Source organism: Lissotriton vulgaris, chromosome 9 (genome assembly GCF_964263255.1).
Source record: "Lissotriton vulgaris chromosome 9, aLisVul1.2, whole genome shotgun sequence".
Taxonomy (NCBI): domain Eukaryota; kingdom Metazoa; phylum Chordata; class Amphibia; order Caudata; family Salamandridae; genus Lissotriton; species Lissotriton vulgaris.
The window spans coordinates 155,364,240-155,382,871 of record NC_141697.1 but is presented as its reverse complement, the minus strand read 5'-3'; the positions used below and the strand labels follow the sequence as shown (position 1 = coordinate 155,382,871).

At 44.9% G+C, this 18,632-nt stretch overlaps 1 protein-coding gene across 2 annotated transcripts in view; it reads right to left on the bottom strand.

Annotated features, from left to right (window-relative positions):
• LOC147689778 (uncharacterized) overlaps positions 1 to 18,632 on the bottom strand; it is a 100,046-nt gene that overhangs the window by 33,118 nt on the left and 48,296 nt on the right. Inside the window, exon 2 of one of the 2 annotated variants that reach the window (XM_086937259.1) lies at positions 8,009 to 8,197. In XM_086937259.1, the coding sequence (XP_086793385.1) occupies positions 8,009 to 8,170 (162 nt within the window). In that variant the 5' untranslated portion in view covers positions 8,171 to 8,197. Of the gene's footprint in view, positions 1 to 8,008; positions 8,201 to 18,632 lie in introns of both variants that reach the window. The other variant, XM_086937260.1, reaches the window with a different exon arrangement.

Genomic DNA, 18,632 nt, shown 5'->3' with positions numbered 1-18,632 from the left:
GATTACATTCTGATACATTTTTGCCATATTATCAGTGGACATCTTCACAGTTTCCCATCAAACTTTCCTCCCACCCTGCACTATTCTCAGATCACTACTTGGAATAATCGTCTTTGCAATATCCTCGATGGACAGTTGAAAGTCCATCTCAATAGTCAACGGATTGTGATCGCTTTCGATCCGAGAAGGGACTCTAAAATCCAGGATTTTGGGCCACAAGGCCAGGCTGACCATAAAATAATCTATTACAGAAGCATGCCCCATACCTCTGTAAGTTGACTGGGCTGGAATATCACCCAAAAGTCGCCCATTACAGGCTCTAACGGAGAACGTATAGGTGAGGGAAGTCAACTGGAGAGCAAGAGCTGTCCAGTTTTTCACAGGATAGACATTAGGGGAGGAAACTGACCAGGTTTCGTCTTCTTCAGTTGTGATTGGCGGAACCCCTTGCAAAGGTTCAAAATGACAATTGAAGTCTCCTCCAATCAATAAGACAACATCACCCCTAAGCGAATGCAACATGGTAGTTAGTTTATCTAGAGAGGTAGAGGTTACCCCGGTCGGACTGGCCGTAAGTAAATATTAATAAGTGCCAGTTTTGGTGTTTTTTTAGTTAACATCAAGATGCACGTCAGATCAGGACTATTTGTTTCTAGCCTTTTCAGTGTGAATCCGAGGTGAATACCCACCCATATGCACAACCCCCCCGATGGTCTACCTCTCGGGCCTTTTACTGCAGGTTCCACAAAAGATAAATAACCCAATCTATGAGTGGGGTTTACCGCCCACGTTTTCTGGCATAAGCAGATCCCATGTAAATCTACAAATGTGCACCAATCCGGGATGTCTAGATTAGGTGTAAGGCCTGCTATATTCCAGGATAAGATTTTAAGGAACCCCTTTACTAATATCTGCCTAGTTTCCAAACTTTCCTCCTGTCCGGGACCAGCGTGTCCACACACCCCAGGGCCAGCTGGTTGCTGATCTAAGGGTGGGTGGGCAATCTGTTTTTGAACCGAGGGTGTGGGGTTATCAATCACAAGGGACCACAGGCCATCCCCTGGCTCCCTAGCGATGACATAAGATTTTCCCTCAAGAGACGTTATTGCTTCAGTAATAGGGGGGGGGGGGTCAATTACATGGTTCACCACCCTCGAGTGATCTTCCCTGGTAAACAGCAGACCTTCCACCCTTTTATTGTCATCGAGGTTATCCATCGAGGTTTATTGTCATCCATTAGAGGCATCGTTAGGGGACTGGGAGGCATATAAAGTCAATCTACTTGGTCTAGCAAATTATATCTGTTGTCTACTGGAAATCCCAGCACTTCATCCCTAACCCGTACACCCCTAGTTCTCTCTACATGATTCCGGGAATCCTCTTGCTAGCACCATAGGTCATAAGCCCTGAAATTAGTAGCACCGAGTGAATTAGCCGGTTGGTAAAAGTATCCCAGCCTCAGTGTTTTGATGGTTGTATCAGGACTAGTATGATACATACTACACACATGATCAACTGCCCTGTAATCCTCAACGTTTATGATTACACAATCCCCCTCCACATTTGTTGGTTTCCAGCCCACCCACCCTACCCTTCTAACAAACAAGATTTTGCTTTGGATGTCTCTTGGCAAGGGTCTGTGGGTGTTCAGCCAGTGCATCGCTTTGTTCTTAAGTTCCCCGTACGATTTTTGTCTGTCGTTCGCCACCTTAGGGACCCCTATAAGGACGGCCACGTACGGGGCACTTTCCGGAGGTAAGTTGATGCGTGGAAAGTCAGTGGAAAAATCATTTCCCCAAGATTGATTTTTAGGTGTTTTTCCTGGGGTTTTAACTTTAGCAGGTTTGGCGGGTTGTGGGGGCTGGGCCTTTCTCACAACTGTGGGAACAGTTTTAGGCCCTGGTGTACTGGAGCCTGGATTTGACCCCTGATTAGTATTCGCAGGTGGTAGACCACTAAGACTAGTGGTTGTCGGCTTTGACGGCTTTGGCTGGGTCTGGGGAACATTCACCGTGCTGACCGAAGCTTTAATTTGCGTTTGGACAGCTGAAAATTCCTTTACAAGGTCTATATTTTTCACAAGTAATTCCTCCATTCTCCCCAGCCTTTTTTCAATATATTTCAGTCTTTGTTCCATAGGCTGGATGACAGAAGATAAAACCATACGTAGTTTCCCCACCAATAAATCTAGATCAAAGGAGCCAGTAGGTGTAGAGTCAGTGCCAACTTTAAGAGGGCGGTCTGAAAGAAACACAAATGTACTATACTCTGGTTGTTCTACAATTGGTGGTTCCGGTTGACTGTTATGTTTAGGCTGATTTTGTTTTCCTCTCCGGAGTGGAGCTCCAGCCCTCTTAGGAATTGCACCCTCTTTACTTTTTGTGCTATCCGGCAGGTGTTTATTCACTTCTGGATTGTCAGATGTTATATGAGCAACCCGCCCGCGTGGTGAATGAATTGACCCATCCGCCCGGTCTGGTGTATTGTTATCAGTGGAATTTAAGTAGCCAGGATACCCCCTCATTTGCAATGGTTTGCGCAGGGGGACCTGGTGAATACGCTTGTGCAGCCTGACCCGATCTCCTTAGGAAGACTGGATCCTGCGACATACGGAGTTCTGTCATCGCGATTTCACGTTCCAGTACCGATGATGCTCTCAGGATAAATTGATCTAATGTCCCAGCTACGTGCCCTGAAGGTGTCGGTTTCATGTACCTTCTAGCTGCCATATTGGCTGGACATTAGAGCAAGTTATAGATAGTACTGACAGTTCCGGCTAGACGTCAGAGGGTTGGCCCGGTCCTGTCTCTTTCGGTCTGTGACTGGCTTGGACGGGCCTGCCCTTGGCCCGGGCTTCGCCCAGCTCGTCCCGCGCGCGTCCCGCGGTGCGCGGTAATGATGCAGTCTTTAAACCACCTGTGGAGGGCGTGGCGGGGAGGAGTGTCCTAGCCCAGCTGGATTATGGGCGATGTAGTTCAGCCTCCCTCCCGGCCGTATAAAGCCCCCAAGTGCGGGCGTTTCCCGCAGAGCGGGAAACGCAGGAAGTATGCTGGTGACACCTCAGTAGAATGGGGGAGCGTGGTTCTCCACCTTAGTGTAGCCCCTGGTGCTCTGGAAATGATAATCCGCTTGTCTCTGCTGCTGCTTTCTTCCTGTACTCATAATGGAAGTGGCCCTGGTGTGTCTTAAACAGGATTTTCCACCGTGATGTCAGTGGCGTCGGTGGTGGGAATGCGTAGAGGAACGTCTACATCGACGAGAACAACCCCTCGTATGAGAAAAGGATCTCGGCCTTCGTTGTGGAGTAGAAGGTGGCGGCAGAGGAGGAGGTGGAGGTGGAGGTGTAGCCGGCTGATGAGGAGGAGGAGGAGGCTAATTATCGGGACGATGAGGAGGAGACTGAGCACGTGATATGGTCCTAGACCAAGAGAATGTCCGAGAATACTCTGAATCCGATGAATAGATTAATCTCCTCCTTTTCCTAGCCTTCTGGGGAGTCACGGATTCCATAGAAGAACCATCTTTCCCCCTCGACAACGATCTGCAAGTGGATGAGGACCTTCAACATCGTCTTGAAAGAGAACTTCCTCCTGACGTCGACTGTAGACTCTTCTCATCGTTGATCCACTGCGCCATGGAGACCTTGATCGACGGCGAGGAGTCAACACCGATCAGCGGTGATGTGTCAACGTTGAGTGATGCAACATTCTCAATGGCGGTCTCGTTAACGTCTACAGTAGGCTTCTCGACGCCAAACGAGGTCTAGCCGTTTGCGCAGCCACAGTCGTCAACCTTTTCTTCAACGTTGCATGTCGACGTCATTTCAACCCACGACGAACAGGTCGCTGCTGCTCCTTTCGACATCATAGTCTTCGAAGTTGACTGGGAACTATGCCATTTTTCAGCCTTTATTCTGCTGAGGAGCCCCACAGAGACTGAAGATAGGGCCCTGGTAGAGGACTGAACCTCTCCTCGCCCTGACGCCACACCGGATGACTAGATCTGCTGTTTTTTTCGTTCTTCTGCTCATTGAAGGCGAATGCTCTCCATGTCACGTAGGGTCCGCCTGAAAAGGTTTTACAGATGGAACAGGATTCAGAAACGTGAGTAGCAGGTAGAGAAATAATACACACTCTATGAGGGTCAGGTTTGGCCTTCTTCCTTCCACAGTCTGGAAACGAATCAAAAAGAGATGGCATTTTTTAAAGAAACTTGGCAATTCCTGTCTGAAAAAGACAGAAAAAGGTAGAGGAAGACCAAAGATGTTGAGTGAAACACTTTTACATTTCTGAAGAGATTTTTTTTTATACCGTTTTTTATTAAATATTAAACTTAAGATCTGCATTTACATCTTAACAATTGACAGGATATTACAGTGACAGTCTCATAGCGAGCGACAAAACGTATAACATATTACAGCTATATGCATGTTGTGTTTTTATACACCTCCTCCTCCTCCTCTGATTCCCGGTCTATTGCTGGGGGTTACATATAATTCCTCTATAAATATTCCATTTACCCCCACACCCTCCCCCACTTCTTGGGGCACCCTATCTGGATATAAGTGGCTTTTTCTGCTACCATAATCATATCCATGTCCCTGCACCAATCCTTCTGAAGAGATGTTTGATGGGAAAAAACAAATTTGGTTGAGCTTATTGCGCTAGGGTCCTGATAGCAGAAGCCGGAAAAAAGAACTGAAGTAACTGCCACTGGCTGTGCATAATGGGATACTGGTAGTCTCTGGAGTTTCTTAAAGGCACAGCGTTTAGTTTGAGACATATAATGGCAGCCTATGGGGGCTACTCTGTCCCATTCTTTCATCGCTATCATCATTCCGTATACCAAATCTGAACCTTGGTATACGGAAAAATTAAAACTTGCGAAAACACACTGTAAAGCGACAGAACGCAAGTGGAGGAAAAACTACTCTCCTGAACTTAAAGAACTATATAAACTAGAGTTAAAATCATACCAGAAAATGGTTAGAGATGAGAAAAGCTCCTTTTACCAGAAAAGAATTGAAGAGGCAACTAACCCCATGAAAGAACTTTTTAGCATTTATAAGGAACTTACAGACACCACCACCCTAGATATGCAGGACACATATTCTAATGATATATGTAACCAGATAGCTGACTTCTTTGTCAATAAAGTCGAGAAAATACATGCCACTTTCTCATAACCTGTCATAGAAGGAAAAGAACCACTCCCTACCCAAAAAACCATTCTCACACGCTTTATCACCCCTGACAAAGAAAATTTGGTAAGCATCATCAATAGTATCCACTCAGGATCCCCTAATGATGTGTGCCCTTTAGTTAAAATGAAAGACATCATGAACAACGGTCTCATTGATCAATTCAGACACTTGATCACTCTGTCCTTTCAAGAATGCTACGTTCCAGAGGCATGGAAGACAGCACAAATTATCCCTCTAAAAAAAAACCAAACATTCCGGTTACTCAATATCAAAATCTTAGACCCATCTCCCTCTTGCCACAATGCGCGAAGATTATAGAAAAAATAGTCAATAAACAACTGATGGCATTTCTAGAAGAAGGAAACATACTTCATCCGACACAATCAGGTTTTAGACCTGGATACTCCACGGAGTCCGCGGTTCTTTACTCCACGGAGTGCATTCGCAAGATGGTAGATGAGGGGGAGACAGCTGCACTTGTCATGCTTGACTTAAGTGCAGCTTTCGACACTGTGCTTCATGACACTCTGTTGTCCCGACTTTCAGACATTGGAGTAAGGGATCATGCCCTTGCCTGGTTCAAATCTTTTCTCTCCAAAAGATCATTCCAAATACATTGCCCACCCTTCAAGTCATCTTCTCGCGACGTCAGCTATGGGGTCCCACAGGGCTCTAGTTTGAGCCCTACCTTGTTCAACATCTATATGGAACCCCTAGCTCGAGTCGTAGAGAATTTTGGGGTGGGCATTGTCAGCTATGCTGACGACACCCAGCTCATGTTCAAGCTCACTCCAGACAGCGAAAAATTTGCCACCAATTTTTCTAGCTGCATGGCTGCGGTCGCCACCTGGATGGATAATAACTGCCTCCGTTTAAATGGTGACAAAACGGAGGTACTAGTGGTAGGGAACAAAACCTCAATGTGGTCCCAGGCTTGGTGGCCTACTACACTGGGCGAGTGCCCTCACCCAGTCGAAAAGGTCAAAAACCTAGGAATAATGATTGACTCGGATCTGTCGGGAAGATCACAAGTTAATAAAACAATTAGCAAATGTATGGGCACGTTAAAAATCTTGCGTAAAATTATTGATCTTATTCCCATTGAAGCAAGGAAAACGTTAGTGCATGCACTAATAACGCCCCACCTGGATTACGGAAACGTTCTCCTTTTAGGTGTGAACCAAAAACAACTGCACCAGCTTCAATGCATTCAAAATGCGGCCGCCCGCATGGTATTGGGTTTACCAAAAAGATCATCCGCTACCGCAGCCTTGTCTAAGTTACACTGGCTTCCAGTTAGAGAAAGAATTAGATTTAAGAGTCTCTGCTATGCCCATAAAATTGCACACAACAAAGGACCTACCTATTTGAGAAATCTTCTAACTATCCATCGCCCTACCAGAAACCTCAGATCCTTGGGTATGTCACAATTCAAACTTCCCCGGATCAATAGAGCTAAACTGGGTGGCCGCTCCTTTCGTTTCCTGGAAGCAAAACTTTGGAATGCCCTCCCAGTTCATCTGAGAATGGAACCATCAGAAATCCTTTTTAGAGCTAAACTAAAAACTCATCTCTTCCCCCACTAACATTTTTCTGCTCTCTTCCTCGGTGAGCTGAAAGGAGTTTCTGTCAGCAATTAGCGCGGGGATACACAGTTGTGCAGCCATGCGCTTTATAAAACGCTTATTATTATTATTATTATTAAAAAAGGAGTTTTGTGAAGGGATCTTTTCTGTGTGTTATACACCATAAACAATTACACAAAATATAGTATACTGGCTTATTTTTCACTACTAGATGAAGTTAGGGCCTTTGTAGCCTATTTAGTTAGGCTGCATTATTGTCTTTTCAATCTCTTAAGTGTCCTAACAGGCCTTACTGAAGAAAGGCGAAAAATATTCACTTAAGATATATCTAAAGAGGTGCTCTGGGGTCCCGGCACGTGGGCGTGACTATTAAAGTGCTTATGACTATATATGGAAATCCCCTGCAAGAGAAACACATTTTTCACGGAGCTTTTAGCCCATTTCTGTCTATCATTAACTGAATCTAGCATGCTGTGGAAGTTCAGCTAAAGTACAGTAAGCCTCTCTTAAACCTCTACCCAGCCAACAGCATCTTCACACATACATTAGTGAAGACCTTTGTGACCCCCCACTTGCTCTCTCTTCTAATATCACGTGCAGGCAAATCCACAAGGCGGTCCAAAAAGTTTCAAATTCCAACAATGGCCTGAGAAAGGAGCTGTTTCATACCACAACTGGTTGGATGACGTTAACATCACTGCTTGGTGTTTTGTCCTGTCCTATCTTTCAGTTCCGGACTAGTCAGCATGCCACTAGTTAGCATGATGTGCTGATAATGATGGTGGGAAGTTATAAATTACCTAATACCATCACAGACCCTGCAAGTTTACTTTGTGAGTAGCTGACATCTGTATGCAAGTTAAAGGCAATCTCTCAAGGCCAGCTGAACAGTTCAGCCTTACATTGATTATAAATTGATATTTATGAGCTGGGTGAAATGGTTACAGCATTTGGAAACTTTAAAACTATAGTATTAGATGCTAAGTAAACAAAAACACAAGTTTTCAAGATTTGTATTTTAGAATACCATCTGCTAAGCTATCAGAAATTGATAAAAGGAATGAATAATGTTTTCTATTTTTAATCTTGAAGTCTGGTAAAAAAGATTTATGATAACAGCATAAACCAAATTCATTTATTTTGCCTTGCAGAACAAACATTCAACCAGACCAATTCTGTCTCTCTCTGAAATGTGAATTTCAAAAGTAACTTGCAATACCTTGAAATATGGCCCTGGATCGCGACGAATCCTGTTCAGCCATTCCTGGTGCCTTTTAGGTTCAACATGGACAGCTGGAATCCTATGAAAAGAAATGTTCTTGCCTACATTGTATCTTGAGTCGCTGGTACAGAATGGAACACAACAATGGTAAGCCGCCATTTATTCCAATCACAGGTACTTGTGTATCTGCTTTTCAAAACAAATATAGGTGTATTAGGTCAAACTGTATATTAACTGACAGCTTATGTGCATACAAAATAGACCAGGATTAAAATAAGAAAAAATAGTAAACCAAGATGAATTCCAGTGCTAAACGGCACAGTGTTAAGAAGATTGAATTATAATTCTTCTCTATAATGTACAGTGTTGTACTTTGAGGCCCGGAACATACCTTGCACCCAGTACATTTGTATGGAAGGTTCCAGATATTGACTAAATGGTAACATAAAATAAACTGCAATGCAGCATTCCAATGTTGACAGCAATCACGCATACTAATAGAGGCCACACAATTGGTTAATACAAACACTTATCCCACCTGTCCCACGATCGAGAGTCCCCTAGAAATAATCTACCACTAGCCAGCCAAGGGGCTTGATGCAATTTCTCTTCTATTAGTATCCAGTCTGGTACTCATGAAAATTAATTTAAAAACAAGTTAGCTTCAGTAATGATATATTTCTGTGGATACCATGCATCTCCTCAAAGATTCCTCCCCTTACTAATAGATTACAGATGCCAAACTGGAACAGGAAAATAAGTCCCTCAGTAACAGTTCTCCAGCTCCACCAGGTGTTCCTATGTGACTCCAATTACAGCTCAACCCTACAAGATGTACCGACATCAGTGGCGTAACGCAAAAAGATGGGGGCCTCCCTAGGGTGATCAACCGTCCATAAATTTCACGGACAGTCCGTAATTTGGACCTCACTTCCGTTGTCCGTGATGATCCCTTTTACGGACGCCTTTTGTCCCTAATTTTGGGCATTGTAGGGAACAGCACTGTTCCCCTGTGAAAAACCTCAGCCCCCTGCTGGGTGCCGCCTCGCACTCTTCCTCTGAGCACAAATGCAGCCCCACCCGCCCATTGTCATTCTGTATGCCGGCTGATGATTGTCTTGTCACTTACAGAATGACAATGGGCCAGTCTGGGCTGTTAAAGCATGTGGTGGGTCTCCTCCTGCCTCGGTCTAGGGCAGTAGTTCGTGGGTAGGCCGTGCACTCCTATTTAAGAAAACGTACTCTATTTTCAACCTTGGTTTTTCGATCCGTGTGCTACACCTATACTTGTGTTTACCTTACACAGTGTAACTTTTAGATGGGGACAGAGGCCAACTGGCTTCTTGGACAAAGATGTGCACAACTTATGCTTGATATACATGCATACATTTCAAAACATGTCAACAGTGATTCTTCTTAATTCTCATTATTTTAATACATTCTTTCAAAATCATAAATGACAATTCCCAGTGATTGTCAAATTGTACACTTACACAATACATCATCAGAACATCATAATTATAAAGGTCACTCAATTATCAGTGCTGTTCAATGTGATCAACATAGACCGCATGCATTTTTGGACCCTCGTCCCTTCTTCAGGGGCACATTCTTAGCACGGAAATCGCAAAATATTGACTATAACTGTAGACAGCTATAGAACCATATACCTTCCCAGAACGAACCACCAGAGATCAATATGCCTTCCCGGTACGCGCAAAGCGACGTTCCCCCTGCAAAGACTCTGTCAGATGGAAGAAATGTACAAAAACGCGAATGCGGCTACGTGAGAATCCAGTTCATCAAAAGAAGGCGGTGAAAGAAGTTAAAAGGAAGGGGTTATAGGTCTTTCACAGTCTCATTATTTTAGAACTGATGCATTGTCAATATTATTTTCAACGAAGCCATGGTTGCTTTTTATTTTATTTTATGCAACTAACAAAAATTAACAAAGCCAATAGTCTGGCTTGTTGTAAATGTAACGTTACTTGTTTTTTTATATAACTGGATACAATGACAGAAGTAGCAGAATAACAGTCGGGCAGCACACTATCCTAAGCTCAATTTTAGCTACCCTGTTTTAAGCCACACCCTTAATTACATGGGACATGCCATTTGGAGAGACCCTGAAGTTTTTTCACTTAAAGCCTTGGAAACAGCACCATGTCACGGCTGCCTTACGTCCTGGCACTGTGCATCATGCATGACTTCCAAGTTTTCAGACTGCCTATGTGCAGGGCATAGTGAACCCTCCCCCACCCCACCTCTTGCTTTAGGAACTACAGCAGGGGTGAAGTTCTTGATGAGCCTCTTCTGGCTGCAACTCTGCAGATAAGGGCTCAGCTCATAATTAATATGAAAAGGTGGGTGAGTGAGTAATTAAAGTGATTGGCGGATGGCTGGTTGGATAAGTGAAAGGGTGAATGGATGGATAATGAGAGAAAGGATGGATGGATGAGTGAGTGGAAGGATGGATAAGAGAAAAGGTAAATAGATGGATGTATGGGTGGGAGGGTAGATGGATGAGTATAAGGGGGGTGGATGATAGACGAGCACATGGGTGGGAGAATGAGAACTGATTGATGAATTGATGAGTGAGTGAAAGGGAGGGTAGATGGACAAAAGGATGGATAGATGACTGAAGGAGTGAAAAGGTGGCTGGATGAGAGAAAGGATGGATGGATGAGTGATAGGGTTGATGGATTCATGAGTGGATGAGTAGATGGGTGGGTGATGGAAGGATGGATGGCTAAGTGAAAGGGTTGATGGAGAGAGAAAGGGAGGATTAATGGATGACTGAAAGGGTGAATGGATGGAAGGGTGAGTGACTGGGTGGATGGATGACTAAGTGAAAGGATGACTGGATGGGTGAAAGGGTAAATGGCTGGATGGATTAGTTAAAGGATTTATAGGTGGAAGAGTGGATTGATGAGTGTGTGGGTGGATGGATGATGGATGCATGGAGGGATAGATGCGTGAAATGATGGATAGAAGGATACACAATGGATAGGTTTGCAAATGGTTGAATATGGATAGACACACAGATGGTAGTACAGAATGAATGGTGACAGACTTAATGATGGATGGAAGAATGATTACACCTTATAGCCCCCATTATCCTAAGCAACATTTCCTATACATTGATTTTCACATTTATATGAGTCATAGTCTCTATATAATGTGTGTGTGATGTAACACACTCCAACACCCTGCCCTACATACTTGGGATGAGTAGCACCATAAAAGAAATTAACTACACATGACATAAGGTCTATGTGAAGATGAGGGGCACCAATGGAGGGTGGTAGCAAGGACGGAATGGCCGGACCGGGTATCAGGAGTTTCCCTGGGAGGCTGGAATGGTGGGGAGAAGGTTGTTACTGGGGGCTGGCACTGCAAAGTTCCTTGTATATCAAGCAGTTTTGAGGCAACAATAAAAGCGGCCTCACTTATATTCAGGTGTGGTTCACCAGTGTCTGATGGAATGAGATGGGAGTTTTGAATCATCTAAGGTAGCACAGAGGGTTAATATGCCTACTGCAAAGAATGTGTACTATCAAAGAAAAGTATTTTATGTGCAGGGCTCAGTGGGTTACTGCTTTTGTCACTGAGATTATTTTGTTACTGTGCAGTTCATAAGTTACATACATAATCTAGCACAGTGAGCTATGAACTGCCATCAAAGAGCAGCATGCAAGCTGCATGGTACAGGTTACAAAGTTATGTTTTCTTCCCAGTCTTTCATTATCCTGATGTTGCTAAAAAGGTTTGTTAGGGTAGGAATACATTCTTATAATTAAAGTTAACCCTAACCACAGTGTTATGTTCTGAATCCTGAGTTTGTGCTTCTTCAAACCAAGCAGTCTTTGCCTTATTTAACATGTTCTGTTCACTGATTTACACATGTATGATTTATTGTCTCTGTATGTGTGTGTGATGTAAAGTACGCTGACATCTTATACTGGTAAGAGAAGGGCTAAAAAACAAATGAAATAGATGTGAGAGAGGGGCTGTGGAGAGATGAGAGGCACTGTTGGAGGGTGATAGTGAGGGAAATATTGAAGAGCCCCATCAAAGATTGTCGTATCCTGGTGCACAGTAAGGTCATCATTAACTGTGCTTTAGAAGCTAATACAATTGATATATAATGATAAATGTGTTGTAGAATGCACCATGTTTTCTCAATTTTTCGTGGGGGTGTGAAAACAAAGGATGGAAGTTTGTTTGTACCATACAACAACTTTTAAATATCTGTAAATAAACTGGAAACAGTGTTTTAATAGGATCAAAACAATCAAGACACTTTACTTGGTGATGTTCAAATGATACATATTTGCTGAAACCACATTTCCACACATTGGTATCTGTGCATATATAGATTTATCAGTAAACTGCATGATGGCATTTTGCTTCCATTTCAAAGGGAAATGTTATATATGTAAAAGACAGTGCCTCCTTCTGCCCTACAACAATGCCTCAACAACATATACAGTTTCTAGTCTGTAGCACACTTCGGTGCTTCAATGAGAATCTGCAGTTTAACACTCACAGCGATTAAACAGCTCAATCGGTATACTATTTCCAGTGTAAAGCTAAAATGGCCACAAAAGAAGAGGAGATGTCCGGTCCAGAGAGAAAATCTGTGTGTACTGTACTGGATACTAGAGAAAATTAGGAATCATACAGCAACCAGGAGAGGTAACACCAGGCTGAGAAACTCCCATCAGCCCACCCTTCTGGCGGAGCATCATCATGTGGGATTTAGATAGTGGATCCAAACCTCGCCCAGCTACAGGAGTTGGCAGATGGTGTAGAATGATCTGCACCGTGATGAAGGAGAGTTGTTTGGCTAGGGACCTCTGTAATGTTGTTTAGTGCCTTGCTCAAAACAAAGGTATAGGATAACAAAGGGGTTAAAATCGAATAATATCGAGGTTTCAAAAGTCCTTAATGATCATGGACTGGGGAGACCTCCTCTCCAAGAGTAGATGAAGGACTAGGTTCTCCTCGCATGAACCTCTATCTGTGAAAAAGCCCTGGACCTACCTATCTGTCGGTACCCCTCTCTGTCGTCCGAGAGGAAGTGGAGGTGACGGTGGGCACGTCGTCACGCTATTTATACTAGACTGGATTGGTTAATTGCCTCAACTAATGCCTAATTGGTCACTGGAAAGACTGGCGTAATGTCTATCAGTGCGGGTGCGTAATAGTAAAGCCGCTAGTCTTACGGCGCATGCGCTGTAACCATTTTACAGATAACGCACTTTCCATTATGATGCGCGTGCGCTAAGAGTGTTGCTGGTCTTTCGCACATGCGCAGTATCGCAATATCGCTTAAATAAACGGCGCATGTGCTCTTTTGAGAACCATGATTTGACTGCAATCGGGCGAGATTCTTTATAGTACATTAAGCCTAAATTTGCACATGGCTGTACTGCACCAGACTCAGTATCTGATCTACGGCGCATGCGTAGATGGAAATAGTGAGTAAAAGTGGAGGTGTTTCACTTTCAATGGCCTACTGGTAATCTCTATAACTAGCTGCTACCATGCACCAAAATAATTGTTAATAGGTGCTAAATTACAACTGATACTTGGCTACAAGCCAAGGTTTGTCAGTCGTGGAATAATGTCCCGTCGATGGATTTAACGGAAAGGATTGTGAGCTTGTTAGCCACAGTTACCAAGCCCTGTAATAATGGCCAGAATATGTATCCATACACCATGGATAAAAAGATTTTTTAGAAAGATCACTTTCTACACCCAATAATCTTTTGAAAGAAAACATTTATTTTGTAAAACAAAAGATTTTCTGTTGGGGGGAAATTTCGTTTAAATTCTTTTTGCCACACTTGTATATTACTATAGGCACCTGCACAAGACCTGACCCCTGGACAGTAGTCTAAGGGCGTAAAAATCGAGAGGACACTGCCCTGATACTCCTGCTGGACAGAGCAACACCAGACAGCTGTACTTCCCTGCATGCGGACAAGAACAGAGCCGATAAAGGAAGCCGATTGTCAAGATGGGGGCGCCGGATCAGAGCTGGCCTGACTTTGGGGGGATGCAGAGACAAACAAGCATTTGCAATGCAATAGGTCTCGCATTATGAAAGTTTGAGCTATTGGTCTTGAAAATGACAATTTTTTTATTTATGTGTTGGTTTTGAAAATAGCTAAATTAATAGCTTTGTCATTTACTATGCCAATAGTTATAACTTTTGCAAATGTGACACTCATAGCATTTGTAATGCAACATGTTTTGTATTTACGTGACTTAGATGTATTGATATTACAAATAACAATGGCTTTTAATTTTTTCAAATAATTAATACTTAAATAAAAGTGATTGTCATTTATAATGGCAATAGCTTAAACTTTTGTAAATAACTTTTGTGAAGATTATGTTCAGTGTATTTTATTGTGATGAAAATCCAAGAACAGAAGTGAAATATTAACATCTTTTTGTGACATTTGTAATAAAGCTTGAAACATTGAGAGAACATATTTGAACCAGTTGTTGAATGGTTGCACAGATTGATGCTGTGATGGCGCAGAGTGATGCTGTGGTGGTGCTGAGTGATGCTGGAGTTGCGCTGAGTGATGGTGTGGTGGTGCTGAGTGGTGCGGTGGTAGTGCTGAGTGGTGCAGTGGTGGTGCTGAGTGATGCTGTGGTGGTGCTGGGTGGTGCTGTGGTGGTGCTGAGTGGTGCTGTGGTGGTGCTGAGTGGTGCTGTGGTGGTGCTGAGTGATGATGTGGTGGTGCTGAGTGGTGCTGTGGTGGTGCCGAGTGATAATGTGGTGGTGCCGAGTGATAATGTGGTGGTGCGGATTGATAATGTGGTGGTGCTGGGGTAGCGCTGAGTGATGATGTTGTAGTGCTGAGTGGTGCTGAGTGATGCTGGGTGGTGCTGAGTGATGCTGGGGTGGTGCTGAGTGATGCTGGGGTGGTGCTGAGTAATGCTGTGGTGGTGCTGAGTTATGCTGGGGTTGCTCTGAGTGATGCTGTGTTGATGCTGTGGTAGTGCTGAGTGGTTCTGTGGTGGTGCTGAGTGATAATGTGGTGGTGCTGAGTGATGCTGGGGTAACGCTGAGTGATGATGTGGTGATGGTGAGTGGTGCTGGAGTGGCGCTGAGTGATGCTGTTGTAGTGCTGAGTGGTGCTGAGTGATGCTGGGGTGGTGCTGAGTGATGCTGGGGTGGTGCTGAGTGATGCTGTGGTGGCGCTGAGTGATGCTGTAGCGGTGCTGAGTAATGCTGTGGTGGTGCTGAGTAATGCTGTGGTGGTGCGGAGTTATGCTGGGGTTGCTCTGAGTGATGCTGTGTTGATGCTGTGGTAGTGCTGAGTGGTTCTGTGGTGGTGCTGAGTGATAATGTGGTGGTGCTGAGTGATGCTGGGGTAACGCTGAGTGATGATGTGGTGATGGTGAGTGGTGCTGGAGTGGCGCTGAGTGATGCTGTTGTAGTGCTGAGTGGTGCCGAGTGATGCTGGGGTGGTGCTGAGTGATGCTGGGGTGGTGCTGAGTGATGCTGGGGTGGTGCTGAGTAATGCTGTGGTGGTGCTGAGTTATGCTGGGGTTGCTCTGAGTGATGCTGTGTTGATGCTGTGGTAGTGCTGAGTGGTTCTGTGGTGGTGCTGAGTGATAATGTGGTGGTGCTGAGTGATGCTGGGGTAACGCTGAGTGATGATGTGGTGATGGTGATGGTGAGTGGTGCTGGAGTGGCGCTGAGTGATGCTGTTGTAGTGCTGAGTGGTGCCGAGTGATGCTGGGGTGGTGCTGAGTGATGCTGGGGTGGTGCTGAGTGATGCTGTGGTGGGTGCTGAGTGATGCTGTGGCGGTGCTGAGTAATGCTGTGGTGGTGCTGAGTAATGCTGTGGTGGTGCTGAGTGATGCTGGGGTTGCGCTGAGTGATGCTGTGTTGATGCTGTGGTAGTGCTGAGTGGTTCTGTGGTGGTGCTGAGTGATGCTGTGGTGGTGCTGAGTGATGCTGTGGTGGTGCTGAGTGATGCTGTGGTGGTGCTGAGTGGTGCTGTGGTGGCGTTGAGTGGTGCTGTGGTGGTGCCGACTGGTGCTGTGGAGTGATAATGTGGTGGTGCTGAGTGGTGCTGTGGTGGTGCAGAGTGGTGCTTAGTGATGCTGTGGTGGTGCTGAGTGGTGCTGTGGTGGTACTGAGTGATAATGTGGTGGTGCTGAGTGATCATGTGGTGGTGCTGAGTGATAATGTGGTGGTGCTGAGTGATAATGTGGTGGTGCTGAGTGATAATGTGGTGGTGCTGAGTGATAATGTGGTGGTGCTGAGTGATGCTGGGGTAGCGCTGAGTGATGATGTGGTGATGGTGAGTGGTGCTGGGGTGGCGCCGAGTGATGCTGTTGTAGTGCTGAGTGGTGCTGTGGTGGTGCTGAGTGATGCTGTGGTGGCGCTGAGTGATGCTGTGGTGGCGCTGAGTGATGCTGGAGTGGCGCTGAGTGATGCTGGGGTGGCGCTGAGTGATGCTGGAGTGGCGCTGAGTGATGCTGGGGTGGCGCTGAGTGATGCTGGGGTGGCGCTGAGTGATGCTGGGGTGGCGCTGAGTGATGCTGGGGTGGCGCTGAGTGATGCTGGGGTGCTGCTGAGTGGTGCTGTGGTTCTGCTGAGTGGTGCTGAGTGGCGCTGTGGTGGTGCTGAAAAACTCTGTTGATGTAAATAAAGCAAAACTCTCAAAAATCTATGCTGAGAAATTGATCTATGGGAAAGCGCTTGGAGATTATAAATAAGCAAAACAAGCATGTTAGGGTAGAGGCATTCTGTGCTTGTAAGAGTAGGCGCCAGTCCAGTTGGAAATCGCAAATGGGTTGCAAACCACTCTATGAGAAAGCACATCACGGTTACTCTGCTTGTAGAATGACAATGGCCAGAGCACATGGGGATAAAAGTACTGAGTGCGTGCAAAGAGATTGGCTGGTGCCTGAGAACTTGCTTTCTAGTCCGTCTTGGTGAATTGGAAATGCCGGCACTTGCGCAAGGGAATAGAACCCCCCGTGCTTTTAAACTATGGAGACGGAAGCATTGAGTGTTTGAAAAAGGGAGATTCGCGGGTGCCATGGGAGTTCGCTTCCTAATCCGTCTTTTAGAGTGGATAATATTAGAAAATGCACACGGGGATGTAAACCCTCTGCGCATGTAAAGTATGCAAACGTGAGAGAATTTGCTTACCTGTATTGGAGCTATCGGGTCACCAGTGCTCGGCTTAAGTCTTGAATAGAACTGCCAACCAGCTGGTGAAATACTGGAGTTGAGTTATGTCACGGCCAGCACGCCGAAGGTGTGCGTGGCCTGTGACAGCAACTAAATACGGTTATCTCTGGCATCAAAAACCGGGAAGGTCAAAAGTTAGTGTAGATGATACTGACGAGTTACTGGTTAAACTCAGGACACGGCAATACATGCAAATCTGTGTGCCGCTTATAGAAAGTTAACATACTTTTTGGAATGAATAAAAGTGATGTTTGTAGGATACTGACCACTCAATTAGACCGCGTTGTGGGCGATTTAATGTTTAAAAATACCAGATGCCTGTTCTGTTACGATAAGAATCACAACAAGAATTGGCGGCCCTTTTGAAGTGAAGCTCACAGCCTCGCGGCAAAGAAAGTAAAAGCGGGATGTAATTAGGGGGGGAGAAGTGAGGCAGAGCGCGCACTGCGCACGCTGGGGAAGCAACAGATGCCTGTGGGAGGGAGGCTGATGGCTTTGATGTGGTCGCGCTTTCCGCCCGAGTGCACCACAGGAACTGTCCGAAATCCGAGATGGTTTCAGACCTTGGTTTGCCCACTATACTCTCGTCTATTATCCCTTGCGGGATTAATAGGCGAGACCTAAAAAGAGAACAAGATTAGGACTCTGAGAGAATAGACCCCCCACCACCCCCTGAATCAACCCACCGTAGGGCTTGTGACCGGCAGGGACAACTGGAGAGTTAGCGGGAGACTGTCTGGCTCACTCAAAGAGCTGTGGCCGGCGTGATGGGACTTGAATACTATTAGCAACCCCACGAGGAGTGGACCCGAGTGCCTACCTAGGAGAGGGGCTACCCCGCAAGAAATGACGTCCTGCCGGCCCCCCTACTGTCAGACACGGAGCAGGACAAGAAATTAAATTAAATGAAAGGTGATGCTTATATAGCGCGGCTGCCACACCGAACGGAGTCTCCTGGCACTGTAGATAACAAAGATCAGCTGTATTAGATTAGGGTCTAGATTTATGCATCTTCTGCATATCTTATCAAATCAATATATGATCAAGGAAAGGATAAAGGATATCAACATATTTATTATTTGTCTTATTGTTATGGTCACCCAAATTGGTAATCACAAACATCTTGACTATGTCTTGAACAAAAACAATATACATGAATGAACTAATAATGCTTTAGTTTAGATAGATAAAAAAATATATAAAATCGATTGAAACTATATCTTTCTAAAGTTATGTGGTCTTTCCTATTTTTAATAATGGTACAGCATGTGGTCATTGCTTTTTTGCAACCAGATTATGTGTAATTAATGGAATAGTTTAGAGCCTTTCTGAACTGATCTTCCTGTTCCGTTGCTCGGAGTTCCTTAGGCATGCAATTCCAGGCCT